Source organism: Ostrea edulis, chromosome 4 (assembly GCF_947568905.1).
Source record: "Ostrea edulis chromosome 4, xbOstEdul1.1, whole genome shotgun sequence".
NCBI classification, from domain to species: Eukaryota; Metazoa; Mollusca; class Bivalvia; order Ostreida; family Ostreidae; genus Ostrea; species Ostrea edulis.
Genome location: NC_079167.1, coordinates 8,385,457 through 8,412,120, shown reverse-complemented (window position 1 = coordinate 8,412,120; position 26,664 = coordinate 8,385,457). Strand labels below are relative to the sequence as shown.

General features: G+C 37.1%; 1 protein-coding gene across 4 annotated transcripts; it reads left to right on the top strand.

Annotated features, from left to right (window-relative positions):
* Positions 1 to 235: 235 nt before the first annotated feature.
* On the top strand, positions 236 to 26,656 carry LOC125669260 (ankyrin repeat domain-containing protein 17-like). 4 transcript variants are annotated; one of them, XM_048903698.2, is made up of 35 exons: positions 236 to 555; positions 2,105 to 2,258; positions 3,990 to 4,146; positions 6,814 to 6,964; positions 7,611 to 7,758; positions 7,867 to 8,100; positions 8,243 to 8,385; positions 8,490 to 8,679; positions 8,793 to 8,984; positions 9,138 to 9,247; positions 9,342 to 9,429; positions 9,509 to 9,636; positions 9,748 to 9,885; positions 9,988 to 10,081; positions 10,188 to 11,135; positions 11,238 to 12,059; positions 12,203 to 12,348; positions 12,438 to 12,580; positions 13,021 to 13,126; positions 13,218 to 13,325; positions 13,413 to 13,588; positions 13,677 to 13,738; positions 14,598 to 14,794; positions 15,315 to 15,547; positions 16,146 to 16,288; positions 16,607 to 16,900; positions 17,616 to 17,715; positions 17,805 to 17,957; positions 18,042 to 18,203; positions 18,311 to 19,701; positions 20,022 to 20,279; positions 21,319 to 21,561; positions 24,728 to 24,888; positions 25,141 to 25,305; positions 26,228 to 26,656. In XM_048903698.2, the coding sequence occupies exons 1-35, from the start codon at positions 379 to 381 to the stop codon at positions 26,261 to 26,263; spliced, it is 8,151 nt and encodes a 2,716-aa protein (XP_048759655.2). In that variant the 5' UTR covers positions 236 to 378; the 3' UTR covers positions 26,264 to 26,656. The 4 variants fall into 4 exon arrangements, with proteins under 4 accessions (XP_048759655.2, XP_056017810.1, XP_056017812.1 ...); XM_056161835.1 differs by having other exon boundaries at positions 3,978 to 4,146; XM_056161837.1 differs by having other exon boundaries at positions 237 to 555; positions 6,820 to 6,964.
* The last annotated feature ends 8 nt before the right edge of the window (positions 26,657 to 26,664 follow it).

The window sequence follows — 26,664 nt, the reverse complement described above, 5'->3', positions numbered from 1 at the left end:
GAGCACCTGTTTGAACTGGTCAGTAAGCCTACATTATGCAAAGAAACAGAAACAAGAAATTATAGCAAGAAGAAATAAAGAATTTTTACTTTTTATAGTGTGATGAAGTAAGATAAAACGGAGACAAAAGTATTAACGTCTCAGGACAGGCTTTAAAATTTTTAAAATAGTGCGCTCTTTCCACATCGCACGCATGCTTCCGGAAAATATATTAGTTGTCTGCTCCTGCGCACATATGCTCATCCGGGACATTGCAATGGAACATTGGTAATGGCGGTCAAGGTGGCAACTTAGCATGAGGAGAATTGCACACCAAGAACAAGTTTGAAACGATTGAAACGTAACACTTTAATGTTTTTGAGATAAAATTTGACCGTAATGATGCAGAATGTTACCTCAGATGAAAATGTTTCAACAAATAAAAACATTAGAACTGTCGAAATCGAGCAAGGTAGTCAGACAGTATCGTATCCATCGTTAGAGAAAAACGAAACCATACAATCCTCGCAGTCGACTTTTGGACCAGACCTAAGTGATGACGATGAGGTGTCTGATGTAAGTGTCGCGTAATTAACTATTTCTCAATCAATTTAGTATCATTTTATGCAGAAAATGGTTACATACGTATTTTGTCAGGAACCTGCGTTTCTAATTGGACAAAAGCATGTGACCATTTTTCCACCAAGAAAATACACGCTGAAATGATTCGTGCCTTCTTTGCTGTAAATCTAAGACTATTTTAGATTAGTATTTAGCATGCGTTTTTCAAATATTTCATCAGTTGATTTACAAGCATATTGTACAGTATAATGTATGCAAATTAATTTGCACATGATATTGATTTCCGCAGGATACTTCCATTGCACAACTTTTCTTTGCAAATACTGCACATGAGAAAATAAAAAGCAATTTAACATCTCTGGATCCTTTTAAATGTGCATTGAGGAAGCTGTTTGATGTTTATTTGTTTAGAAAGTGATGTCAACATTCTTACTTCACAGTATCATCATCATGCTGACATGCAATCATGATGAAAATATAAAGTTAGATAAGTTTCAGAAAATGTATATCATATTTTCTCAGAAGAAATAAAGTACTGTTTCCAACAGTCGCGGATTCACTGTTAATTATTGACTGCATGAATAGTATTCTCTATATCATATATAGAAGTAATGCCAATGATTTGTGATGTATGAGACTTGTTATTTTGATGGAAAGTTTTTGAATTATTTATTTCATCACATACTTGTGAGAGGATTTTCATAAGAGAAATTTAGGGAGAAAGGTTATTTTTATTAAAGTTGACTTTTTGGGTGGCTTCAGAAGTATAGCAAAATAATGAAAGTTTAGATACTAGATGGTTGCTGGGGTTTTTATATTGCTAAATCAGTACATTTGGAAAGATCTTTTGACTGGCGATTGAGTTATCTTTGAAGTTGCCATGATAATATCAGTTGCTCATAAAGACATATTTTGATTATAGACAAGCCTGTGAAGGAATTCTGGGCCCTTCTAAATAGCAAATTATACAACTTTAGTAGTCATCTGGAATATATGACTTTTTATATTCACATCTACACATTGGAATTACATTAAAGAGAACATTTGATTCTGTATGGACAAAATGTTTTAGGAATCTTCTTAAATCTCCCATTTTCACTGTTCTCAATCCAGTCAAAGTTATATTTTATATGCCATCATGAACTATTGCATCCAATAGAAAATTATGATGTTATTCAGAAGGCACTGGATTTCATGCAATAAGTTGTTTATAAGTTCCTAGTATATACATTATGAATGAAAACAGATCAGTATTTCATGTTTTGAGTAGGTTTACTGGTCTACTTCACTTTGCAGTGTTGCAACATTTAATCTTTAAAGTATGTTGCAAGTAAAAATGAATTATTATTGACAAACTTGTCATTTAGATTCTGTTCTGGTTTTTATTAATGTTGGTAGCAATCTGTTGTCACATTTGCTAGTTGCAAATATTTCATTTTTTTTCCTATCGCGTATGACTTGCTTTTTTATGATACAGATATTTAAAAAAAACTTTTTTTTGCATCAATAGAATTCTATTTGAAATTTTCATTCTTCGTTTTAGGTTGGTTCATTTATTATGGATCATGACATTGATGAAGAAGACCAGGACATTGAGCCAAAATTTCTTCTGCCCACGGAAGGACTAGAGGCATCCAACATTCCTTCTATAGACCCAGAAACTCACGCCAGACTAGAGGCATTACTGGAGGCAGCAGGTAAGCATTATTTACTGCTGATAATGTTCCTACTGTCCAATATTCTATGCACTACTGCCAAAGCACCTTACCATGCACATGTAAGAGTGAAAAGGAGCAGGTATGACTATGAATGCACTATAGAAGAAAGTGTAATAAAATTGTGAAAGTACTGTTTTATTTTATTTTCACTGTAGTTTAACTTTCACTGCCATTGCCCTGAAAAATAGTGAAAGTGATGTAGTGAAAATAATCTCAGTGGATCTTTTTTCTATGGATCTAATATCAGGACCCTTGGACAGTAGAATAAGAGTGAACAGGAACAAAACTATCACCCTCCACTAGAATTTTCTTTAGCCCGTGCATATACTAGACTCTAACTAATACTGTAATTCTTTACCTTTCTGAAAATTTTGTATTGTAGAATATTTCTTCCCATAGTAATTCATTCCATGAAATTTGAGATGTTACTAATACACATGTACATTTCAGAACCAATCTATGCAAAGTTTTTGGTCACATAGGACATTTAGTTCCTTGTAGTCAATGTGCACACAGGACTGATGCAAACTCTGTCAGACTGAAAACACACACAAACTTTAAAAAAGAAACCCAGCCAATAACTGAAATGCAGAACCAAGGAAATTATGAAGCTTTTCTATTAAATTTATCAAATCTAGGGGTTGCCATCTTGTAATGTGTACAAGTCAATCAATGCGGTTTAGTCACTATCATTTACAAACGAGTTAAAACAGTATTTTATTTTAAAATCAAAACAGAACGCACATGACATCACGGTCTGGTGTATATATAAAACATTGTTCCACAGGAACTGTACACTGGTCAGGTGCAATGATCCAATGCATTTCACAAAGATTATAGATATTTTCAGACTGGAGCCAAATCTCCGTCCCAAAGGGACACCCCAATATTACTGAATCTGACCTGTATTAAATGTAACATGGAAAGGAAAAGACCCTATTTAGTTTAGAAACCATGAAAATAGCCAGATGCAAATTTGAAGGTGTATTAAAAAAAATTTTCAACAGTAATTTTTAATTTTCATTGCAATATTGATTTGTCCATTGATAACATTAAATGTTTCATACTTTCCTATGAAAGCAAAATTGTACATAGATTTTGTATGAGAAAAGCTCATTTTTAAATAAAAATAGGGTATTTGAAAATGAAAGAGGGTTTACCATCATATTTATTCAAATGTAAAACCACTTGGTTTAAATTTTGTTGTTGTTGATAAGACGAGTACTAATTTGAAATTTATAATTAATATGGTTATTAAAATGTGATCAAACTGATATTTTGAAAATGTGAGAGAAGCGGGATATTAGTATGGCTAATATTGGCTATTTATATTGAAATATACTGAAACAAGGCATGCTCAAAGATAGGAACAGGACTTGAGGGAAAATCTAAACTGATCTATAAAACTTTGACCAGTTACTACAAGTGTAGATGTGCTTTACCTCTCTGATATCACACAAATGATGACTTATAAAACAAGATACTTAGATCAGTTGAGAGGTTAGCATTAAATTTTACATTTAATTAAATCAAAGCCTCAGACTTGCATTTTGGTTTTTTTCAACAACTAGAATTTGTAAACAAAAGTTCTACAAGTTAAAGACTATTGCATAGGAAAGGCAGGTTAATGTTCATAATGTAAATTATTCAGTACTAAAATATACTACTTTACATAGATTATTTGTATAAAAACCACAGGCTTATCTTCAGGTATAGGAAAACTGTCAACAGCAGATGGGAAAGCCCTGACAGACCCGGAAGTCTTAAGGAAACTGACGTCCTCGGTCAGTTGTGCCTTGGATGAAGCAGCTCAAGCCCTGCACAGAATGCGAGCAGAGCAGCAGGGACAATTGCCAGGCACAGAAGGGTACTGATATAGACTCTAGCTAACCATATTTATAGTTAAACTTTGTTTTATGAAAGTCATTTGCTATCAAACTCCCGTTCTCACAGATAATTTTTGTTGGTAAAACATTACTTGGCTCATACATCAGATGGAAACGTAGGCTCATTCTTGTGTTTTATATGAGGTGAGCAGGGTTTATCTTGGCTATTTGCAAATACAAATGGTGACTGTTTTGTGTATATTATTTAGTATGAAAAAATATGAAATGGGATAAAAAAAAATTTGAGGAGGGTAGACGAGGGGTTGTAGAGAAAGATTTCAAAGTTAGACTGTATTATCAGGGTTCGAAATTAGCAAGAAATTCTTGCAAATGTGAGAAAATTTGAAAAATTGTGTGAAAACAGTGGACACTCTAAAATCTTGGTGAGTGGTATTTGTCTCGTATCTATTTTTTATGCCCCCCTTTGAAAAAGAGGGGGCATATTGTTTTGCACCTGTCGGTCGGTCGGTATGTCGGTCGGTCTGTAGACCATGTGTTGTCCGCTCAATATCTTGAGAACCATTCACTTGATGATAATGATATTTCATATGTGGGTTAGTTATGAGTAGAAGAGGATCCCTATTGTTTTTCAGGTCAAAGGTCAAGGGTCAATCTACTCTGGACATAGGAATATAATGTCCGCTCAATATCTTGAGAACCCTTTGCTTGAAAGACATCAAACTTGGCACACTGGTACATCCTAAGGAGTAGATGACCCCTATTGATTTTGAGGTCATATGGTCAAAGGTCAAGGGTCAAACTGGGAATAGGAATATACTGACCATTCAATGTCTAGAGAACCCTTTGCTTGACAGACATCAAACTTGGTACGCCAGTACATCTTCAGAAGAAGATGACCCCCATTGATTTTGAGGTCTCATGGTCAAAGGTCAAGGGTCAAACTGGACATAGGAATATACTGTCCGTTAAATATCTCGAGAACCCTTTGCTTGACAGACATCAAACTTGATACACTGGTACATCTTCAAGAGAAGATGACCCCTATTGATTTTGAGGTCACATGGTCAAAGGTCAAGGGTCAAACTGGACATTGGAATATACTGTCTGCTCCATATCTTGAGAACCCTTTGCTTGACAGACATTAAACTTGGTACACTGGTACATCTTCAGGAGAAGATGACACCTATTGATTTTGAGGTCGCGTGGTCAAAGGTCAAGGGTTAAACTGTACATAGGAATATACTGTCCGCTCAATATCTTGAGAACCCTTTGCTTGACAGACATCAAACTTGGTACACTGGTACATCTTCAGGAGTTGATGAACCCCTATTGATTTTTAGGTCACATGGTCAATCCACTCTTGACATAGGAAGATATTGTCTGCTCAATATTTTGAATTGATGATATTACTCTCAATTAAATGATGTGTGTGTGTATAACCCTTTTCAATTTTGCACCATGGGGGGCATATGTGTTTTACAAACATCTCTTGTTATGGTGATGCATAATTTGCTTTTCGTAAATTTGCACTCAGAATCATACAAACGCTTTCATGAATGACCAATTCCAACAACAATTTCAACAATCCGTCTTATTCTTTTATAATTTCTCATTAATTCAGAATCAAATAAATGCTTTAAAGCTTGGACATCAGTGATCACAAATATTGACAAGTGCCACATTCTCCCTTCACTTAGAGGGAGGATTAAATCAAATTCAAAGTATGATGTTTTTGTTATTTATTTAAAAATCACAGTCATAAGTTTTTATCAGACCTTCGTCTTCTGATAGTTATCGGATTGGAATGTAGCTTCATTATTCTTTATAGATTATTGGCAAACCACAAATCTATTCCATCATAATAATTATTTATCATTGCAACAAGTCCTATCTATGTTAATTTGTTGTCATATTGATGTCAGGTTGTTTTGATGACATGAGAGTGTAATGCCGACTACTTAGACGATTATCAAAAATTTTAATTAATTTGAGGCCAAATAGCAAATTATAACCTTAATTGTATCACAATGATGCATTGGGTAGGTAGTTAGATTTACTAACACGTACGTCAGTATTTGCAATTTGTTTGAGAATAAACCAAATAGAAGAAAGTATCATACGGCTTGTGTTCATCCTTAATAGGGGTGCAGAAAAACTACTTCTCATTTTGCTTTTCTCGAAGATCTGAAACAAAAAGGACTGTTTAACTTTTCTTGTAACTTGTAAAATTTTCATGGAACTCAAGCTGCTAATAAACCAGGAGTCTGGGTCTCGTCTTGAAAAATTCCTAGTGACAACCCTAATGTGTCATGAAATTAGAAACTTTGATGAATATATACCTGCAGTATACAGGTGGTGGGTTAGAGATGTGAGGGTCAAAAGACCCAACATTGCACCATGTGACCTACATCATTGACTTGTCCAAACAATGTCTGTTGACCCATCAGGCTCAGTAATCATGGCCAAAAAAAAAAAAAAATCATTCATTTAAATAACATATGCAAAAAGAACAATGATTCACTCATATTATTTTAGCTTGTAGGTTTTTTTTTTTAGCCTGTTAATTTTTTATACACAGGCTAAGATAATTAGTCTGTGGTAGTAAAAGTTAATTTCGACCCCTGAATTTAGAATGGAAGTGTTAGCTTATGTCACTAGGGTTAAATATTATTGATAATTGTTTAAAGTTCCAGGTCCCTAGCCGAGGCCTGCAGTGATGGGGATGTACCAACTGTTCGCAAACTGTTGCACGAAGGAGGAAGTGTACATGAAACCACTGAGGAAGGAGAAAGCTTACTATCTCTTGCATGCTCAGCTGGATATTATGAACTGGCTCAAGTAAGTTGATAGGTCTTTTGGTGATTTTGAAGTTTTTGATCCAGTACAAACTAAAATTTATCTTTATATTTCATCATCATGTTCATGTAACATACAGTAGGTTAAAAAGCAGTTTGTACTTATACTGCATACTGGGAATTTCTGCCCCATTTCATATTCGCCTATTTGCATTTATCCTTGATCGCAGTGCTTGAGCTGGGTGTTTCAAAAGTAGCGAGTGGGAATCATAAAGTGGTGAAAATCATTGATATTTGATATGTGGTTTTACCATAAGACTGTCGCATGCCATTTTTGATGACTCTTGACCTTTTTATGTAAAGGTCAAATATATAGAAATTTTTGGGCATTTTTTTGTCCAGATGATAACTTTTGACATAGGCATTTGATATTTGGTATGTTGCAAGTTTAATTTACTATCATAAGTTCACAACACTTTTCCTTGGTTGAAGCACATATACGCATAAGGTGACTGTTATGTACCTTATCTCTTATTTTTCCACTTTAAAGATGATCCCCAAAAATGTTTTTAAAAACTATGAAAAATGGAAGGGTAGACATCAGTTCTAGTCTACCAAAACAATTCTTCTTAGTTTTAATGTGGGATGAAATAATTTTTCAGTGTGAGTAATTCTAAATTCTATTTCAGGTCTTATTGGCAATGAAAGCTAATGTTGAAGATCGAGGTATCAAGGGGGACTGTACTCCATTGATGGAGGCTGCCAGTGGAGGATATGTGGACATTGTCAAACTTCTCATTGCTCATGATGCAGATGTGAATGCACAGTCCTCTGCAGGTACATATATTTATTGTGTTCTAATGTTCTGCAAATGGTAACTAAATTTCGATTTTCTGTGTTTAATTCATGAAAATTGACTTTCTTGTGTATTTATTTCTTTATTAGGCAACACTCCTCTCCACTATGCAGCATGTGGTGGGTTTGAAGATGTGGTACAGGAGTTGATAGAAGCTGGAGCCAATGTTGAGCAGCACAATGAGAATGGACACACCCCATTGATGGAATCAGCCAGTGCAGGGCATGTAGGCGTGGCTAGAATTCTCCTTGCTGCTGGGGCAGGAATCAACACCCACTCAAATGAATTCAAAGAGAGTGCTCTCACTCTGGCTTGTTACAAAGGTTAGTATTGGTCTTGGATACTTATTTTATGTTGGGTTGACTGCAATTAATATTATATACTGTAGGTGTCCTTGATTTTTGTGTGTTGAACTGATTTTACAAATGAGTTTAGGAATACTGAATTTCTGTTCTCTAATAACAGGGCATTTGGAAATGGTGAAGTTTCTGCTGGAAGCTGGGGCAGACCAAGAGCACAAGACAGATGAAATGCACACTGCATTAATGGAAGCATCGATGGATGGCCATGTAGAGGTGGCACGGCTTCTATTAGACAGTGGTGCTCAGGTGAGTGATGTATCCTTAAAACATTATGTCATGTGATATTGTAAGAGAATGGGATGGATGCAGATGTATTCATATTGCATCAAAATGAATGGTCTGTTTTGCAGGTCAACATGCCCGCAGACAGCTTTGAGTCGCCCCTGACATTGGCCGCCTGTGGAGGTCATGTAGATCTGGCCGCTTTGCTGATTGAACGAGGAGCCAACCTAGAGGAGGTAAATGATGAAGGATACACCCCGTTGATGGAGGCTGCCAGAGAGGGGCACGAGGAAATGGTGGGGCTACTCCTGGCCAATGGTGAGTAATTTTTTGACAAATTATCTTGAAATGATAGAGAAATGTTGGTGTTTCTGAAAAAATACACACTATTAAGAAAGTTTCTTTGTTTTAATTGTTCATTTCCATTGCAGGAGCTTACATTAATGCCCAAACAGAGGAGACCCAGGAGACGGGATTGACCTTGGCTTGTTGTGGTGGATTCTTAGAGGTGGCAGACTTTCTGATTAAAGCAGGGGCTAACATAGAGCTAGGTTGTAGCACGCCACTGATGGAGGCTGCACAGGAGGGACATCTTGATCTCGTTCGATATCTCCTGAAAGCAGGTTGGTTTAATGTTATGCTTGTCTGTAAGATGGAAAGCAATTCTTGTTTTGAATTCTTGGCATGTTCCAAAGGTGCACAGGTGATTGAAGAAAGACAAACATTGCACAAGTATTGCTGACACTATTTCATGTATGTTGTGATGGTTTTTATAGGTGCAAATGTCCATGCCACCACTGGTACAGGAGACACTGCTCTGACTTATGCCTGTGAAAATGGTCACACAGATGTTGCAGAGGCTTTGCTAGAGCACGGAGCTGAACTGGTACAAGTGTTATCTTTATCGTACATTTGTAATTTTGTAGTTTTCCCAACTTCAAATATGTATATAGGTAGTAATGTTTGTATATCACTTGTAGGAGCATGAGTCCGAGGGAGGCAGAACACCACTGATGAAGGCTGCAAGGGCTGGATATCTCTGTACTGTGCAATTTCTTATCAGCAAAGGTAGTGTACATGCTTGAATCACTTGGATTTGTGCAAGTTGTCTGTTATCTATGACTAAATATTTTATGGTACTTTGTAGGGGCTGATGTGAATCGCGCAACCTCCACCAATGACCATACTGTTTTGTCACTGGCCTGTGCTGGTGGACATCTGGCAGTTGTTGAACTTCTCCTGGCTCATGGAGCTGACCCAGCTCACAAACTCAAGGTAAATGATTTGTATTATGAAGATTTATCAGTTAAAGCCAACCCCTAAAACAAAAGCAATATAAGAGATTTTGTACACTTGATATGATGCTGCTGTATCTTTCCCTTTCAGGATGGATCCACTATGATCATTGAGGCTGCCAAAGGTGGTCATACACAGGTTGTCAAGCTTCTCTTGGAGTATCCAAACCGTGTGCTCATGAATTCCCCTGAATCTGCCCTTGTGCCATCTGAGACAAATATTCCAGAGGTATTTTTTGTGCAGATGCAGAACTGTATTCTTGAAATTTCATTAGAAAGAGATTTACTGGTGAATTATATGTATTTTAAGATTTTGCACTCTTTGTTGCAGTCTCGAGTTCCTGTACAAGGTTTGGGGAACATTGTTCCACCTAGTGATCCTAACTCTTCACCAGGTCAGAGTAACATTACCTCTCTCCAAACAGGTAATAATGTGCTGTGTATGTAAATCCATCTATTTGTGCAATTGTAGAATTCCTTCCCTTGAAATAGTGTTTGCAAAGTTGTTATCTACTAATTTTCTTTTTCCAGCTGCACAAAATGTGATAAAAAAGGCTACTGAGAAGGATTCTAATCTTCCTCTGAGAAATCCAGACCAAGTTTGGAAGAACATGCAGAAGTCAGTTGGAAAAAGGAACCATAACAATAGTGGCAGTGATAGCACAAGTAAACCAAGTAAAACAACCAGCATACCTCCACCCCCTCCTCCCCCAGCTGTCACCCCTCAGTCTGGGGATGGTACACCAACACCTCCACAGTATGGAGACATGGGGAATCTGTCCGATGAGGCTTTGGATGTCAAGGCTAGTGAAAGGCTGGAGGCTATCATCAACAACGTGATGGCGAAAGAACTTGATAGTAGCTCAGCGACAAGGGAAGAGCAGATTCTGAGGAAGCAGCAGATTCTTCATGAGCTGCAGAAAGTTGAGAAGGAACTTCAGGAGAAAGCACAGGCACAGTTGTTTTTGAGTGCTCAGCATCAACTTGAGCAGCAACAACAACAGCAGCACCTGCAGCATGTCCTGCAACAAGGGGCCAAAGTCCTACAGCGAACTCTGGAAGTGCAAGTCAAGATAAAGCAGGAGGAAAACAGTGCAGAGGGGTCTTCAGCCGAGGAGAAGGTAGAGGGAGAATCGCCAGCTAGTCCTCAGCCCTCCAACGACCTAGATAAACAGGTTACCAGTCTGTTACCAGCGGATGTTGCAGCTAGCGGCCAGATTGTATTCCCAAATATACCGTATGATTCCAATCTGTTACCAGCATCTTCTAGTCAACCTGTCGGTGTGCCCTCACCAGCTTCATCTGAAGCAAGCACACCAAAGGAGAATAAAGACTGGCCGCGCAACAATGGAAATACCCCTAAACGTGGAGCCAGTGCCAAAGGAGGCAACCGAACCAAAACTCCTAGCTCTAGTGCTCCCGCTACACCAACTGCAACCATTGCTCCCCCGAATGTGATGTCTGGAGATCAAAACAAAGGTCAGTAAAGCTTACTCAAGAAAATATCTTGTATATATTTTAAAAGGGGATGCTAAATTATCAATTTTAGGAATTTTGTTGTAATGAAATTCTGCATTTCAGGAAATCAACCCAACCAGCAAGTAACACAATCAACAGCTGGCATCCAATCACCAGCCAACAACAACTCTGCAGTGGCCCTAGCAACATACCGACAACAAATCCAAAACATTGTTCTTCGACATCAACAACAGCAACAGTTGCAACTTCAACAGCAGCAACAACAAAATCCCCAACAACAGCAGAATCAGTCACAACAACAAACGATTCAGTTTCCACAGCTCCCTCAGTTACAACTGACCCCAGAACAGCAAGAACACCTACTTACTATGTTGTCTCAACAAACCTTCCAACCCCAGATAACCAACCCCTCTATACCCTGTCAACAGGTACCTCAGCAGGTCCCACAACAACAATTTGCACAGCAACCCATGATCCAACAGCCTCTACAGCTGATCCAGCCACCACAGCCAATGACTCAGCAGCAACAACAGCAACTCTTGCAGCAACAGCAACAAGCTCAGATACTGACACAGCAGTTACAGCAACAGATTAAGCCCCCACAACCAGCACCACCGCAGACAGCCAATGTACAGAAGAATGCTCGCAACAAACGACATCTGTACAACAACCAGCAACAGGCAACAAGCAATGGGAACATGCAGGGTATTGAGACCATAACTCCACCTCCTTCCACCCCACTGACACCTAATCCTTCTCCAGCTTCACCGCAAAGCATCTCCCCACTCTGTACCCCAGATCTAGATGCCCAGACGGAGAGCAATCATGACACGGCCCTGACATTGGCATGTCATGGAGGACACTCTGAGCTTGTTAACTTATTGCTGTCAAAAGGAGCCGACATAGAGCACAGGGACAAGAAAGGTAAATATGGTTTAGTTACATTTACACGTCTGTAAACTGGTTAATCAACTGTAAAACATATTTGTTTCGTTTAACCACGTTAACAAGTTTCTAAATTGTTTCAAATGTTGATCATTTGTAATAAGAAAGTGATGAATTTTCAGGTTTTACACCATTGATTCTGGCCGCAACAGCAGGGCATGTTGATGTTGTTGAGATTTTGTTGGAGTCCGGGGCAGATATGGAGGCCCAGTCAGAAAGAACAAAAGACACCCCTCTGTCTTTGGCTTGCTCTGGTGGGCGATATGAGGTAATTTAGGGCTTTGTGTTTAAATGAAATGTAAGCAAAAATTTTACTTTGTTGTGATATCCATGAGATATCATACTGTTTCGTTATAGGTTGTTGAGCTTTTGTTGTCCAAGGGTGCCAACAAGGAGCACAGAAATGTTTCTGATTATACGCCTCTTAGTCTGGCTGCCTCTGGAGGATATGTTAACATCATCAAACTTCTTTTATCTCATGGGGCAGAAATCAACTCGAGGTAATATGTAGTTTTATACATGCTTTGAAATTATGCTTCTTGGATATGATTAGCTGTTCTTGTTATTAAATGATTTGTGTGCTCAACTTCTTTGTTCAGTAAGTACTGTAATTTTCAGATGTTAAGGTTCTTTCTCAAAAGTGCTGACTTGGACCTTTCCATTTTTTTTTTTTACTAATCTAAGTCGTAAGTTGAAATTTCTGAAGAAAAATTACAAATTTCATTGAAAAAAATGCGTAGTTTCCTCTACCTTATTGCTTATTTTTATCATACAGTAAAAACTTGATCAGCATATTGTGCGAAAGTTACAGTTTGTAGTCATAACATGCTCATGACTTCACATTAGTTGTCCACCTACATGTAAGTGACCTGAGTGCCCTATAGAAAAAAAAATTTTTTTTTTACTAAAAGTATTTGAAAAATCATTTTTATTTTTCAAGGACGGGTAGTAAGCTTGGGATTTCTCCTTTGATGTTGGCTGCTATGAATGGACACACCGCAGCAGTGAAACTTCTGTTGGACATGGGAAGTGACATCAATGCACAGGTAAGAGTCCTTTGGTATCGATATCAGAACTTTTGATGATTTATGTGGCATATATCAAGGCTATAACATTATTGTAAACTGTTTCCTACAGATAGAGACAAACAGGAATACAGCTTTGACACTGGCATGTTTCCAAGGTAGACATGAAGTAGTGAGTCTGTTGGTGGACAGAAAAGCCAATATTGAACATAGGGCTAAGGTGGGTTGTTTGTAAGCATTGACTTATTCATATTGGTCAGAGAATGGTTTTCAGTTAGATGTACAACTGTGGTGTTTCTCCTTAAAGACTGGTCTAACTCCCTTGATGGAGGCTGCTTCTGGTGGTTATGTGGAGGTGGGAAGAGTCTTATTGGACAAAGGGGCTGATGTCAATGCTCCTCCTGTCCCCTCCTCCAGGGACACAGCACTGACCATTGCCGCAGACAAAGGACACTACAGATTTGTAGAACTTCTTCTGTCCAGGTGTGTTACATCTACATGCTGTATTCTTGAATGAAGAAAACTATAGATGATATAGGATATAAAATTTAACATACATGTAACTTTATAGGAATGCTGCAGTAGATGTGAAGAACAAAAAGGGAAACTCTCCTCTCTGGCTTGCATGCAATGGTAAGTTTCAAATTCATATGATTGTCATCACCGAGTTAAAGCTGTATGGTCCGAATTACAATATTTTTTTCCATTTCGTAAAAACGCTATTAAATCATCGCGCGTATGTAGTTATGAGACTGTACGACATATCATAAATTATTTCACCTGTTTTAACCCAAATAATTTGATTTTAAATCAACCGCGTCACTCTGCCATTTCAAGTGACAGTCACGTGACCAGTTCAAACTTTCAGATCATCGGTGGTCTTATTTGTGTAAAGCTGTGTATTTTGTTATAACACCTGGTATAACAGTACCGTACCATAAGTTTAATAGAAATAATCTTGGTAATTCGTTAAAACTAGACATTTGCGTATGAGTTAATACATCATGTTGGGATTCCCCTGACGCACGTGGGTCTATTTATAGACGTCTATTATGGGATGATTTATATATGTAGCCACTATATTTACTTTCTAAATAATATTCGCACTGTTTTCTTTTACATGCAGATGTTTTCAAGCATGTAATTAAGGGAAAGTTAATAACTTTATAAAGTAATTAATCTGCTTTAAAGTAATTATGCAGAAAAATAATACATGAACATCGGGTCATACAGCTTTAAATAAAACCCAATGAAATACCAAAATGTAGGTGTACCTAGTTTTCTGCTATCATTCAAGCTTCATGATGGAGCCAGGAGCACGGACAAGTTGAATTGAAACTTGAATAAAGACAAATCTATGCAAGCACAATTTTGAATAATATTTTAAAACTTTTGTTTAAACTTGATAGATTTATAGGTTTGGTCTCCAAGTGGACTATCAAAAGATAAGTGTTTCAAATAATAGTTCTTCAATTTCTCTGTCATGCAACAGGTGGTCATCTGGATGTTGTCCAGTTGTTGGTATCGGCAGGAGCTGACATTGACAGTCAAGACAATCGTAAAGTCTCGTGCTTAATGGCATCATTTCGTAAAGGTCATGTGAAGGTCAGCAAGTGGATGGTAAAGCATGTTAACCAGTTTCCTTCTGATCAGGAGCTGTCAAGATATATTGCCACTGTATCTGACAAGGTAAGCAACATGTCAAAGTACTGATTACAGTGTATGTCCAATTTCATAGTAGTGTAAGATTTGACAGGTCTTTATTTTGATGCTAACATTTAATTTGCTTAATTTCGTTTGGCTATTTCGTTTTTTACATGGCTATTAACATGGAAATCTTGGCATAGGGTTATACATGTAATTGTGAAATTTGCAGGAGTAGTTCATTTCAAATAAACATCCTTGTAAATGAAGTGTGTATTGTGGTTTCATCAAAAATACCTGTGTAGGTCATTTCAAGGAAAGTGATTCTATGTTCTTCCTATAAAAACTAAAATTGTACATAATTTATTACTTGGCGTTATTAGTTAAGGTTAGGTACAAAAGAAAGCTCCAAAGAAAATATGTATTCAACAAAACAAATGACTCTATATTTATTATTGGGTAGAACCTCTATAATCTCTCCAATGCAAGCAAATTTGAATGCAAAAAAGTTTTTCTCAAAAGGCATTGATATTTACAGTATTTCTTTAAATCTATTTCGTTGTAGGAACTCCAAAAGAAGTGTCAACAGTGCATGGAGATCATTGTAAGTGCAAAGGACCGACAAGCAGCAGAGGCCTTCAAAAATGCTAATATCTTACTGGAGGAATTGGACAAGGAGAGGCAACATGAAGAAAACAAAAAGGCGGCAGCAGCCAAAAAGAGAGAGAGAAAAAAGAAGAAAAAGAAGGAAAAACAACTAGAAAAAGAAGATGTTAAAGATCTGGATGAAGAAGAGGAGTAAGTTGACACTTCATAGTAAATGAGCTATATATAAATGGACTGGGGGCAACTCTAATAGGACATCTATTGCAGCATTGAATGTCGAGAAAGTAGATAATGATCCAATGTCATCATCTAATTTATTATTTCTATCATTGGTTAATGTAAATTGTTGGGGTATTGCGAATTATTTTTGGAATGTCTTTTTTCATTGTGACCATAGGGAACAAACTGGCTTTAAAAAGCTTCTGATATGGGTTTCTGAAATATTTATTGTTCCTATGCTGCATTTAAAAATTTTCACTCTGACATGTAGAGATGTCACCAGCTGTAGGTCACAAAGGTTTACCTATGCATGGCACCTAAGGGGAGTCTTCTTTATTGTTTCAATGCCTGACTTGTCAGAGGAACAGTCGCTACATAGGTTAAATGTCTTGCGTTTGACGCAGTGCAAGAATTGAACCCAGGACCTCCCAGTTTGAAGCGTTTTGGTTTTCTGACAAATACAACCTTTACCTTTGTTATATTGAATATGGAATCTAAGGTTTTGAAATGCAGATTTTTTTTTTTTATCGAGTAGCCCTGATGGATTGGAAATGCAAATTTTTATTTTTAGTACGAACAGCAACAGTAAGAATTCAACACCAGAACCAGAAAATTGTGTGAATGACAGTTACCAGCCAGAAAAGGAAGAGAATTTAGATCTTGATGAAAGGATTCCCTTACAGCCTCCAATGGCCACTGTAGTGTCTACAATTGGTAAGTTATAGTTTGGTCTCGAATTCATTTTGATGTAACACGAGGCTGATCAGCTTAACAATCTTAACTTTGACGAAGTTTTTGTACTACTGTATGCAGGGAAATATTCGCCTCCATTTTATTTTCTTCCCTTTTGCCCTTATTGTCTCTGGGCAAAATTGTTTTCTCTTATATCTCTCTCTTAACACAACTATGTCTGGGTGAATTTAAATCGGGACGAAACTGTCTGCAAGTGTAGAAAGGCGAAAATAACACAGGACGAAAATAAGCCTGTTATACAGTATATGATCTTACATGTGCTGTATGTTGTTTTTACAGGCACTTTGTTGCCAAGTGCCAGTGAGCCAACATACAGCAAGTCTGGAAGAAACAAGAATAACAATCGCATTGCTGAAACTTCTTCAATGAGTTCTGCGGAATCAAGAAAGAACAAAAGGAATCGAAAGGAGAGGGAGAGAGTGTCTGATGTGGAGAATGTCCCAGTTCCAGTCAGCACCACAGTGTCTCTCACTACTGCTACCACTACTACCAACCACTCCTCGGCAGGACAAAATGACAACACCAACAGGAAGAAAAAGGGGGATAACTCAGTATCATCAGCATTTGGATCAGGTTACATTTAGTTTCACTTACAATAATATAGGGTCATTTTACTTCCATTGGTCGAATGTTAGTGCGAGTTGCAATTAAAGATTTGTGATATTGAAGCAAAGTTTACACCTGAATGCCAATATTCACAAAGAAAAGTTTTATAACTCCTGCATTTGGAAACGCAGAATATTATTTGCTACATTGCAAAAATTCCCACTCACCCAATTGTTATACATATAGTGTATATTTCAGTTGTTTTATGTTGATAATTTAACTGGATAGGGAAATATATCAAATTATGAATACTTTTTGGCCATTAATTTGATGGATAAAAGAGGCTACTGGAATGTACCAAAAAACTTCTGGCCTGGATTTCTCAAAAAAACTTAGTCTAAACTTAAGCTTAAGTCTGAAATTTTACTTTAATTTTGACTGCTCAAATTTTTGTTGTTGAGAAATCCAAGCCAGGTCTTCATCTTAAATTCTTTGTATACAGCTAGAATACAATAAGATTAACCAAGTCACTTTTACCAGAAAAGTTTTGGTACATATGCTATTTTTTCTCGAGAAGTTGTGCTCTCAATAATGGTTAGATATTGCATGTTGAATTTATCTAGAATTTAGGAGCATATTTAATATTTGCAAATTATTAGTGATATGAAAGTATATGTTACATACTGTATGAGCATGTTTGTCGAAATTCAAATTGTACATGTTATATTTTATCTTGCTGCAGGTATTGGGGATCTGGATGACTTTGGGACTCTTCCGGAGACTTTCAAAATCAGTGACAGGGAGGTAGAGAAAATGAGAAAGAATGTGGAGAAAACCAAACTGTGAGTAATATTTATTCATGAAATATACAGGGAAAATTGTTCTCGGTATTCTTTTCAGCAGTAACTGTAAAATATGTTTGTGTTTTCAGGGATAAATCTGACCATGTGTTGCATGTCAACAAACAGAATGGTGAGAATGTGTCGCCTACTGTTCACAGCCTCCATGTGAAGTCAACTCCTGTGATAGCTAGCCCGAAGAAAGGTCAGAAGAAGGAGGAGGGATGGAAAGAGGTTGTTAGAAGGTGAGTACCATTTCCCAGGTGTTGGCCATTACACCAAAATTTAATCATGTTTACAAAATTTATACGGGAGCCTTTGTTTTGAAGACCAATCTCCTGCAAGTCCAAAAAAGTGCAAGTGCCGTCATCAGCCATCAGTCGTGTGATTGGACGTGGGGGATGTAACATCAATGCTATACGAGAGGTGTCTGGTGCCCATATTGAAGTGGAAAAACAACGTGGATCGGGAGAGAGGGTCATTACCATCAAGTATGCCAGCTAGTACAGTATAGTACACACTACATTTTGCTAATTTGGAAGTAACCCAGTGTTTACAATATTTACTGTTTACAATTTTAATCACTTCCTGTTTATAGGGGCACTGTGGATGGAACCAAGCAGGCTCACACTCTCATCTCTGCTTTGATAGCAGACCCAGACAAAGATTTGCAGGAGCTTATACCTAAAAATAAGAACAAAACCAGCACTAAAGATCAGTCCATGTTCTTTAATCCTGAGACTTTGATGCCTCCTGCTTCAACACCTGGTCAAACACCAAACTCCAACACTAAGATAACCTCTAACACTAGAAACATGGGTCCTCGTGGTCAAAATCAGTCTAGCAATGCTCGACCTCAAACAACTGTCAGTAGTTCTGTTCCCATTTCATCAATGGTGTGGGGAGGTCCTCCGTCACAACCTCCAATAACATCCCCAAGGAGAAGTCAACTGAAGCAGGCTTCCTCTGTTCAACCAGGGCAGATCAACCTTGAGAAAAATGTCACTCGCCAACTGTTTCCCAATGAAACCAAGAACCGGGGAGGGTTTGGAATACCGCCTAGTACCAGCAGTAATACAACTGTTTCTTATACTCTGGCTTCTTCTACCTCCAAAGTGACAACTTCAGGTTCCCCTATCTTTGCTCTTAAACCAGATACCAATAAACAGGCAATGTCCAACAAGGCAGGACATATACGTCCACCAGTTCCAGGCAATATTAAGGTACTGCAGCGGCCAGGAAGTGGGCATAAGCAAGATCCACAACCACTACCCATTATCAGTGGTCAGCAGAATGGACCTACTGCTCCCCCTATCATTGGCCCTAATGGACAGTTTTTGCCACCAAATTCTCCTGCCGCATCATTTTCTCCTTTCAATAATTTATTCAGCAATGTTGCTGATCAGCTACTGAAAAAAGACGATGCATCTGAGAGAATGAATTTTGCCAGTGTTGCAGCTGCTGGAGTAATTGGCAGTCTCACCAATTCCAGCTCTGCCTCAGATTTAGCTCCCACGAAGGTTGATCCACAGCTTCAGGCCAAAGCTCCTGGATTTAGACCTGTCAGAAACCCATCACCACACGAAATAGAAATGAGATTTAAGGGAATGCAATTGACACCTCAAATGATGAATGAAATGGACAGTAGAATGTTCCGTGCGAGCATGCCTAATCAGTCGCCGTCAATGTCTCCAAGATCTAGTACGTCTACACCAAATACCAATATGTCCCCACGAAATCAGACTAATGCTAGTCTTGATTCAGGTCACATTTCATCTACAGCCAATCAGAAAGAGGAATACACAACACCATCTCAGCCCATGACTCTGCCTAAGATTGAGAGTACGCTCAATCCTAATGCTCCAGATTTCACTTCACGTCAAGCAGGTGGTCCTCCAAATCACCCAGGAGGAAACATGCCACCCAACAACCTGGCTATGGGATATCTTCTGTACCAACAGGCACTGGCTCAGCAACTACAAAACCTAGGTAACATACATAGTTTCTTGTAATGAGCATTTCTAGGTATACTGAACTCGCTGATTACTGTAGATGTATTTAATTCCAGAGAGTCTTAATTTCGCGGATTATCATTTTTGGTTTGGTCCGCGCGTATGAAATTCCGCTCAGTTGGATATGGCTTACATAAAATTAAATTGGCTTACATGCCTGAAGTCCACTGGAATGAAATTAAACGGATTTTATGTGACCGCAGACTTAGCGGAAATTAATACTCGCGTAAAAATGTACGTTTACAGTATAATACCTTCTAAGGGAAATTGTTCACTTCAAAATTTAAATTTAATTAGGTGGCCCAGGACCTAACTTGTTGTCACCAGGGATGATATCTCAGCAGGAATTTGCGAACTTGATCCATCAGTTTGTAGCAAGTGGACAGGCTCAGCCTCCTGCAGGATCATCCCCACCAGTTGGGGTCCCAACAAGTGGCAACACAGTCCCCTCAGGCCTGGGTGTTCCAGGACAACCCCCCGTGCCACCACGCCCTTTCTCTCCCTTAACACAAGGGCGGCCCAGTAGTGCTCCATTAATGGGTGGGATGCCAAGAGGTAAAATTCTCATCGGGATCATCATTGCTTAGCGGTTCCCTGCATATAATTTCATGTTAGTGTGTCACTCATTCCAACCCATCTTCATAAAATTCAATACTGTAAATCACTTGTTTTTTCAGAGAGACATAATTTTCATGACTGTCCAATATTTATGTAATTAAATAAATTTCTGTTTTTAAAATGCATGAGAGAATTTACTGCATTGCTTCATGCCAGCATAAAAAAAATCAAAGCCCTTGTTAATATAAGGTGATTTACAATACACAAATCACTATGTATTTATTGTCTTGCTCATTACACTTCTTTAAGGTTGATCTATCCTCATGTGATGTCATAGGTTTTTGTAAAAGTCTTTATTCAAATAAACTTTGCACATGATAGAAATATATATTTCAGAGGAATTTTATTCACTGCATAAAATAAAAAATCTGGTAAACTATTGATGCAGGAAAAAGTATATTTTCCATAGGTAATTAATTAATTATAATTAAAATAATTGTTGTCAAGGGTATTAACTTCTATGCTGGTATTTCTTCTACTGCATGTCTATTATACAATGATTTCCCTAATATAAACAATTAATTTATAGATATTTATGCATTAGCAGTTGTTTTTTTTTAAAAACTTGACATTTAAAGTTTGTCATTTCAACAAGTTTTTACCTATTTTTATTATTCTGTTGAAAGAAAATGTGTGATTTTCTGATATTTATATATACTTCTGTTTTTGTATGTCTGACATCTTTAAAAAGGTGGCATCATACACATTTTCTATGGTTATTAATGAAATTTAGCTATATTGAGTGGAAATTATTAGTTTTTCCGCTTTCAACCATTAATATTGATAAATCACATGAGGATGGAGCCACCTTAATATGACTGTTGCTTATAAAGTAATTGTGTTGCCTAACCAAAAATGTTGCAGATTGGATTACATTAACATGAATTATTTTAATGCTTTTGCTTTAATGAAATTGGCATATTCATAAGTAATACTTGCCCCTTTTTTTTTTGTAATGTAGTAATTCTCGTTTCAGATGGAAATTCCCCAGGACCTATTGGAGCCCCTCCACCTGCTGCATCACCCCTGACCGTGTCCCCTCAGATGTCTGATCAGATTAAGTCAGAGGACAGGAGACCTGTAGGACCTATAGGAGGAGAGAGGCCCATGGGTCCTATTGGTGGAGAGAGGGCACAACGACGAGCCCCAGGCCCTGTTTCAGCAACGCCCATTTCTGTCGCAAATGACTACACCCCAGCATTTTGGAACATTGCCACAGGCATGGTTTTTTTTTTTTTTTTTTTTTTTTTTTTTTTTATTATATACGTCACTCATGACCTATTGCCCTTGGTCTTTGTCCATCGTCATGTGCCGTCCGTTAACAATTTTACATTTTTAACTTCTTGAAAACTACAAGGCAGATTGTCACCATTTTTGGTTTGAAGCATCTCTAGCACTAGCATAAGAAGAATATAAATTGTGAATTTTAAGACCTTACCATCACTGGACTGGGACCAAATATGCTGTAAAAAGCCCTTATTTTCAAAAGTCTTCTCTACTCCCACATGTGGAAGAAAACAACATATGGCCATATAGTGTTAATGGATTAAATCTTAGAAATCTTCTCTACTCCCATATGTATTTGAGAAATATTAAATGCATGATTATGAAGCCCTCTACCAAAATTGTGGAATTCATGGCTCCTGAGACGGGTTCAGGCCCTTAAGCATGGCCATTATGGCCACATAATGAAAATATATATAAAATTTAGGGAATGTTAAAATGATTTATATGCTTCTAACTTTCATTTTTCCTTCTTCTGTAATTGAATAGGAATTGTATGTATTTTGAAAGATCATAAACATGTGTACAAAAGACTATTGAGGCTTATATGCAAATATGAAACTTGCTGTATGGGCTGTTATACTCAGGTGACTGTTAAGGCCTGTAGGCCTCTTGTTTTATTTCATGAGAATTTATAGAACAAAATTTATAATTTTATATCGGTAAAATTCTTGTGCTCTTGGTATATTGACATTTATATTTAGTGAATTGATTTGTCCATTCACCCTGTATAAATGTTCTTATTCACGAAATGGAAAATTGAGAGGCATATTGTTTTCTGTCACCAAATTCAACCTTAGCTGTAACTTTTAAAGTGCTAGAGAGATAGGTTTCAAATTTTCACCATGTAGGTCTTGATGAAAGACTGCTTGCATTACATGGGGGTTAGAGGGTGTGTGGCCTCTTGATGAAAGTAAATCAATGATTTTTACCATATCCTAAGTGTTTAATATCCTCCAGTATTCAGATCATGTTAAATTTTGAGCATAAAAGACTATAGGAAGATGCCACCATAGTAAACTTGTGTACCAGAGACTCCACAAACCCTGTTGTACCCTGGCATTTACGATGGATGTGTTTGGCTTATTTCTCAGGAACCAAGACATCAATCTTGTAAAGGGTGGGAAAATCTGTGATCATCATCATTGCATTGATCCATAAACTCTACAACTAAGCATGGATGTGTAAAGAATGGCTAATATGTCTGCTTGTACTTTAAATCAATTAGACTATTACTGTATCCTCAGTGTTTAATATCCTACAGCATTCAGATCATGTTAGGTTTTGGACATAAAAGACTCCACAGATCATCATTCATTCTCTTAACATTCATTCAATAAATCAAACAATATCACTATCTTCTCCCAGTGTCAAAATAGTAATACAATTAATGTATTTTAATATTTGATGTCAGGCAAAGTGATTCTCCATCAGTGATAACGAAATGTTGAAATGTTTTACAGGACATTTGGTCTGGTAAACACAGGAACATTACCAGACCGAATCACATTTTACCAGACCGAAAAAAGTATTATTATTTTCATATAAACGGAACTGAAAGTCGAAACATAGTTTCTTAAACCATTGCTGGAAAGTCACCGGACATTCGGACTGGAAATATAACGAAGTTTACTGGACCGAGAGTCAAATTATCGGACATGTCAGTTGATCCGACGACATTTCGCTTTCACTGTTCTCCATTCACATGTATACATACCTGCCTTTGGGTTTTAATTATAATTTAAGTCCCATTTGGATTAAACACTGATGTGCAAAATCATGATATTGGTTACAAGCAAAGGGACTCTCCCATCAAGTGTAATATATGCCAGCTGTTTCTTAATCTTTACATTCATAAGATTGAGATAACAATTTAAGTGCCAATTTGGAACTTTCATGAAAGACACGCTGTCTGTATTAAACTCCACCATTCTGCAAAATTACGATCATTGATCATAATCTTATAAACATCGCAATACAACCAATCACACCCAAAGGAAGAATCCCCCTGTCCGCAATCCATGTTTTAAATCACTAGGAAATTGGTGTCCCTTGAATTACAGTACAAAAGAATTCATCTCGCATGCTAGAATTTTAATATTGTGCACAGGAATGTGTGATATCAGACAGAAAATGGATTAACTCCATCAAGTCATACAACCCAAATGAACCATGTAATGCATCAAAATAATGTTTCAATCGCCAAAAATGATTTACTTGAAAATCTTTACTAGTACATACTTAACAACCAGTCAGGCCAGATCAAAACAAAGTGCAGCCTGCCACCTTGAACACGGTCAAATATTGAAGACCATCATAACTTGCGATTGCGAATTCATATATACAAACTAAAAAAAATTTGCCACCAAGGCTTGTAGCATCACAGACCAATCCATTTTCCACCACCAAGGAAAATTGAGTACCACTCAGTACCTTACGTACCTAGAGGCTGTAAAAGGATACCATTAAGGTATCAAATATCAGCCACCTAGGCCTCAAAGGAACCACCAAGGTTCAGCAACCTAGGCTATAAGCAGAAGTACAGGAAAATTACTTCACAAAATCTGAAAAACGGCCAAAGCAACAAGACCTGCTGGAGAAACTGTGTCCTTCCATTTGCATGGATGTCTAAAGAATGACTGATATGTCACATGTACTTCATCACATGTACTTAATCAATGAGGTTACCTTGTAATAACTTGAAGGTTTGAATGTAGATGTCTAAGAATGCTGGAAATCATGGTCAAAGGCCATGACCTGTTTGTAGAAGTAAATAATTTGGTTTCTCAGCATATTGAGTAAGAGGTTTTGGACATGGATGTAATCACAGGGTGAACCTCTTACTAAATAAGAGCTCTAACTTGAGAAGGATTTAGACCTGGTGCTCATATTTGCACTTTTGGTTAATGTAATGAAAAACTTGTCTACGAAATGTTTGTCAACTGTAGTTTTGTATTGACCTACTTTGAAGAAGTCCCATACAATAGAGTTTAGTCTAGTCCTATACATTCATGCTAGCTTATAGGCTAAGTTTGATAGTTTGGCAAATCATGTTTTCTAAATCATATTGAATAATTTCATCTATTGACATGTACTTGTAGAACTGAGTATGCAGTGGGGCCCTGTGAGTTCTTCCTCCTCTATACATGACAGCAGTACTTCTGTTGTAACCTCTAGTGAAGGAGGGATGGCATCACTGAAAAACCATGCAGACTTTTTAGAGGGGCGAGACTTGTCTGACCAACAAATGGATAAAGTTCTTGTAAGTTTTGTTATTGTTTTACTTGCATGTACAACACTGCAGCCAGACATAAGCAATTAGCTTGTGTAGATTATGATTAATATACAAGCCCGAGTGTACAAAAAATGATTATTTCCACAAATTCCTCAAAAATTTGCTTTAAAAAAAAAAACTAACAAAAATCCCTTCTGCAATATCAATGTTAAGATGTATAATTAGAGAACCTATTTCATTTTCGAGATGAAAAGTCTGAATTTGTTTCCTCTTCTGCAGAATACATCTATAGGTATGGAGTACTACAATAAAGGCATGGGCCCGGGGGGAAGTGGTCAGTTCTCTCAGCAGAATTTTATTCCTGGTCCAGTAGGGGATGGAATGCCAAATAATATGTGGAATCCACAGACGAAGGGACAGGTTTCTGAAGCTTCTGATAAAGTGGTCAGTGGATTGCATAAAGTTTTAAAAATGTGGTTTTTATGCCCCCTTAATCGAAGATTTGGGGGCATATAGTTTTTGGCCTATCTGTCTGCAAAAACTCTTAACCTTTTTATAACTTCTGAATGGATAATGATAGGGCTTTCATATTTCACACATGTATTCCTTGTGACAAAACCTTTCTTTTGGTGTAAAAAATTTGACTTTGTGACCTTTTTCTTGAGAGTTTGACCTACTTTTGAAAGCCACAACTTTTTAATGGTTAGTGACAGGGCTTTCATGTTTTACACACACACACACACACACACACACACACATATATATATATTCTTTGACAAGAGTATGTATTTCTTTAGTGAACTAATTGTTCTACCTCATGACCTTGGGAGTTTGAACCACTTTTGAAAAAAATTTAACCCTAGTTGTAACTTTTGAATGTTAGTAATTAAACTTTCATATTTCACTTTTATATTCTTTTTGACAAGACCTTTGGAGTTTGACCTACTTTTGAAAAACTTTAACGTAGGCCATAACCTTTGAATGGTTAGGGATAAGGCTTTCATATTTCACATGTTTATCCCTTTTGACAAGATCTTTCTTTAATAACTACTGAAATTGTTGATGTCATGACCTTGACTTGAGAGTTTGACCTACTTTTGATAAACTTTAACCTAGACCATACTGTTGAATGGTTAGTGATAGGGCTTTCATATTTCACTTGTGTATTTCTTGTGACAAGATCTTTCTTTGGGTACTAAATTACTTTACTGCCATACAGAAGCATCAGTGTTTTACTAACACATCTTATTAATTATTTTAGACTGACTGTGTATGCACACAGTTCCTATAGTTAGATGGTGATGGAAGTGAAACAAGATTTCATTACATAATGAATGACTTTTGAGTGTACGTCTTTACTTTGCAGATGTGGAATTCCTGGAGTTCGCAGACCAGCATGTAATGGTTGATTTTATCGAAGATGGATGTGGTTATTTTTTCCTTTGTTAATTGGCTTGATTTTGACACTGATGACACATGTAATATGATTATTATGTATGTAGCATGTGGACATGAAATTGTCTTATTATGATTGTAGAAATGAAAACAGAATGCTTGCATCATTTTCTTTGTTATTTGTCAACGCTGATAGCATTTCCCATTTGGAGACAAATATCTAGTTGTATGTATTCAAGGTGTATAAATAAAAAAGAATACCTTGGAATTCATAGTGTTGATGTATTTGTCTTCCTTGATGAGTCAAATATGTAATATACAAATACAACAGTACAGGTTTTATGATACATGTGGTTTAGATTGTAATTTGGAGAAGAATAAAAGGGATAAACCAACTGATTTTCAAGC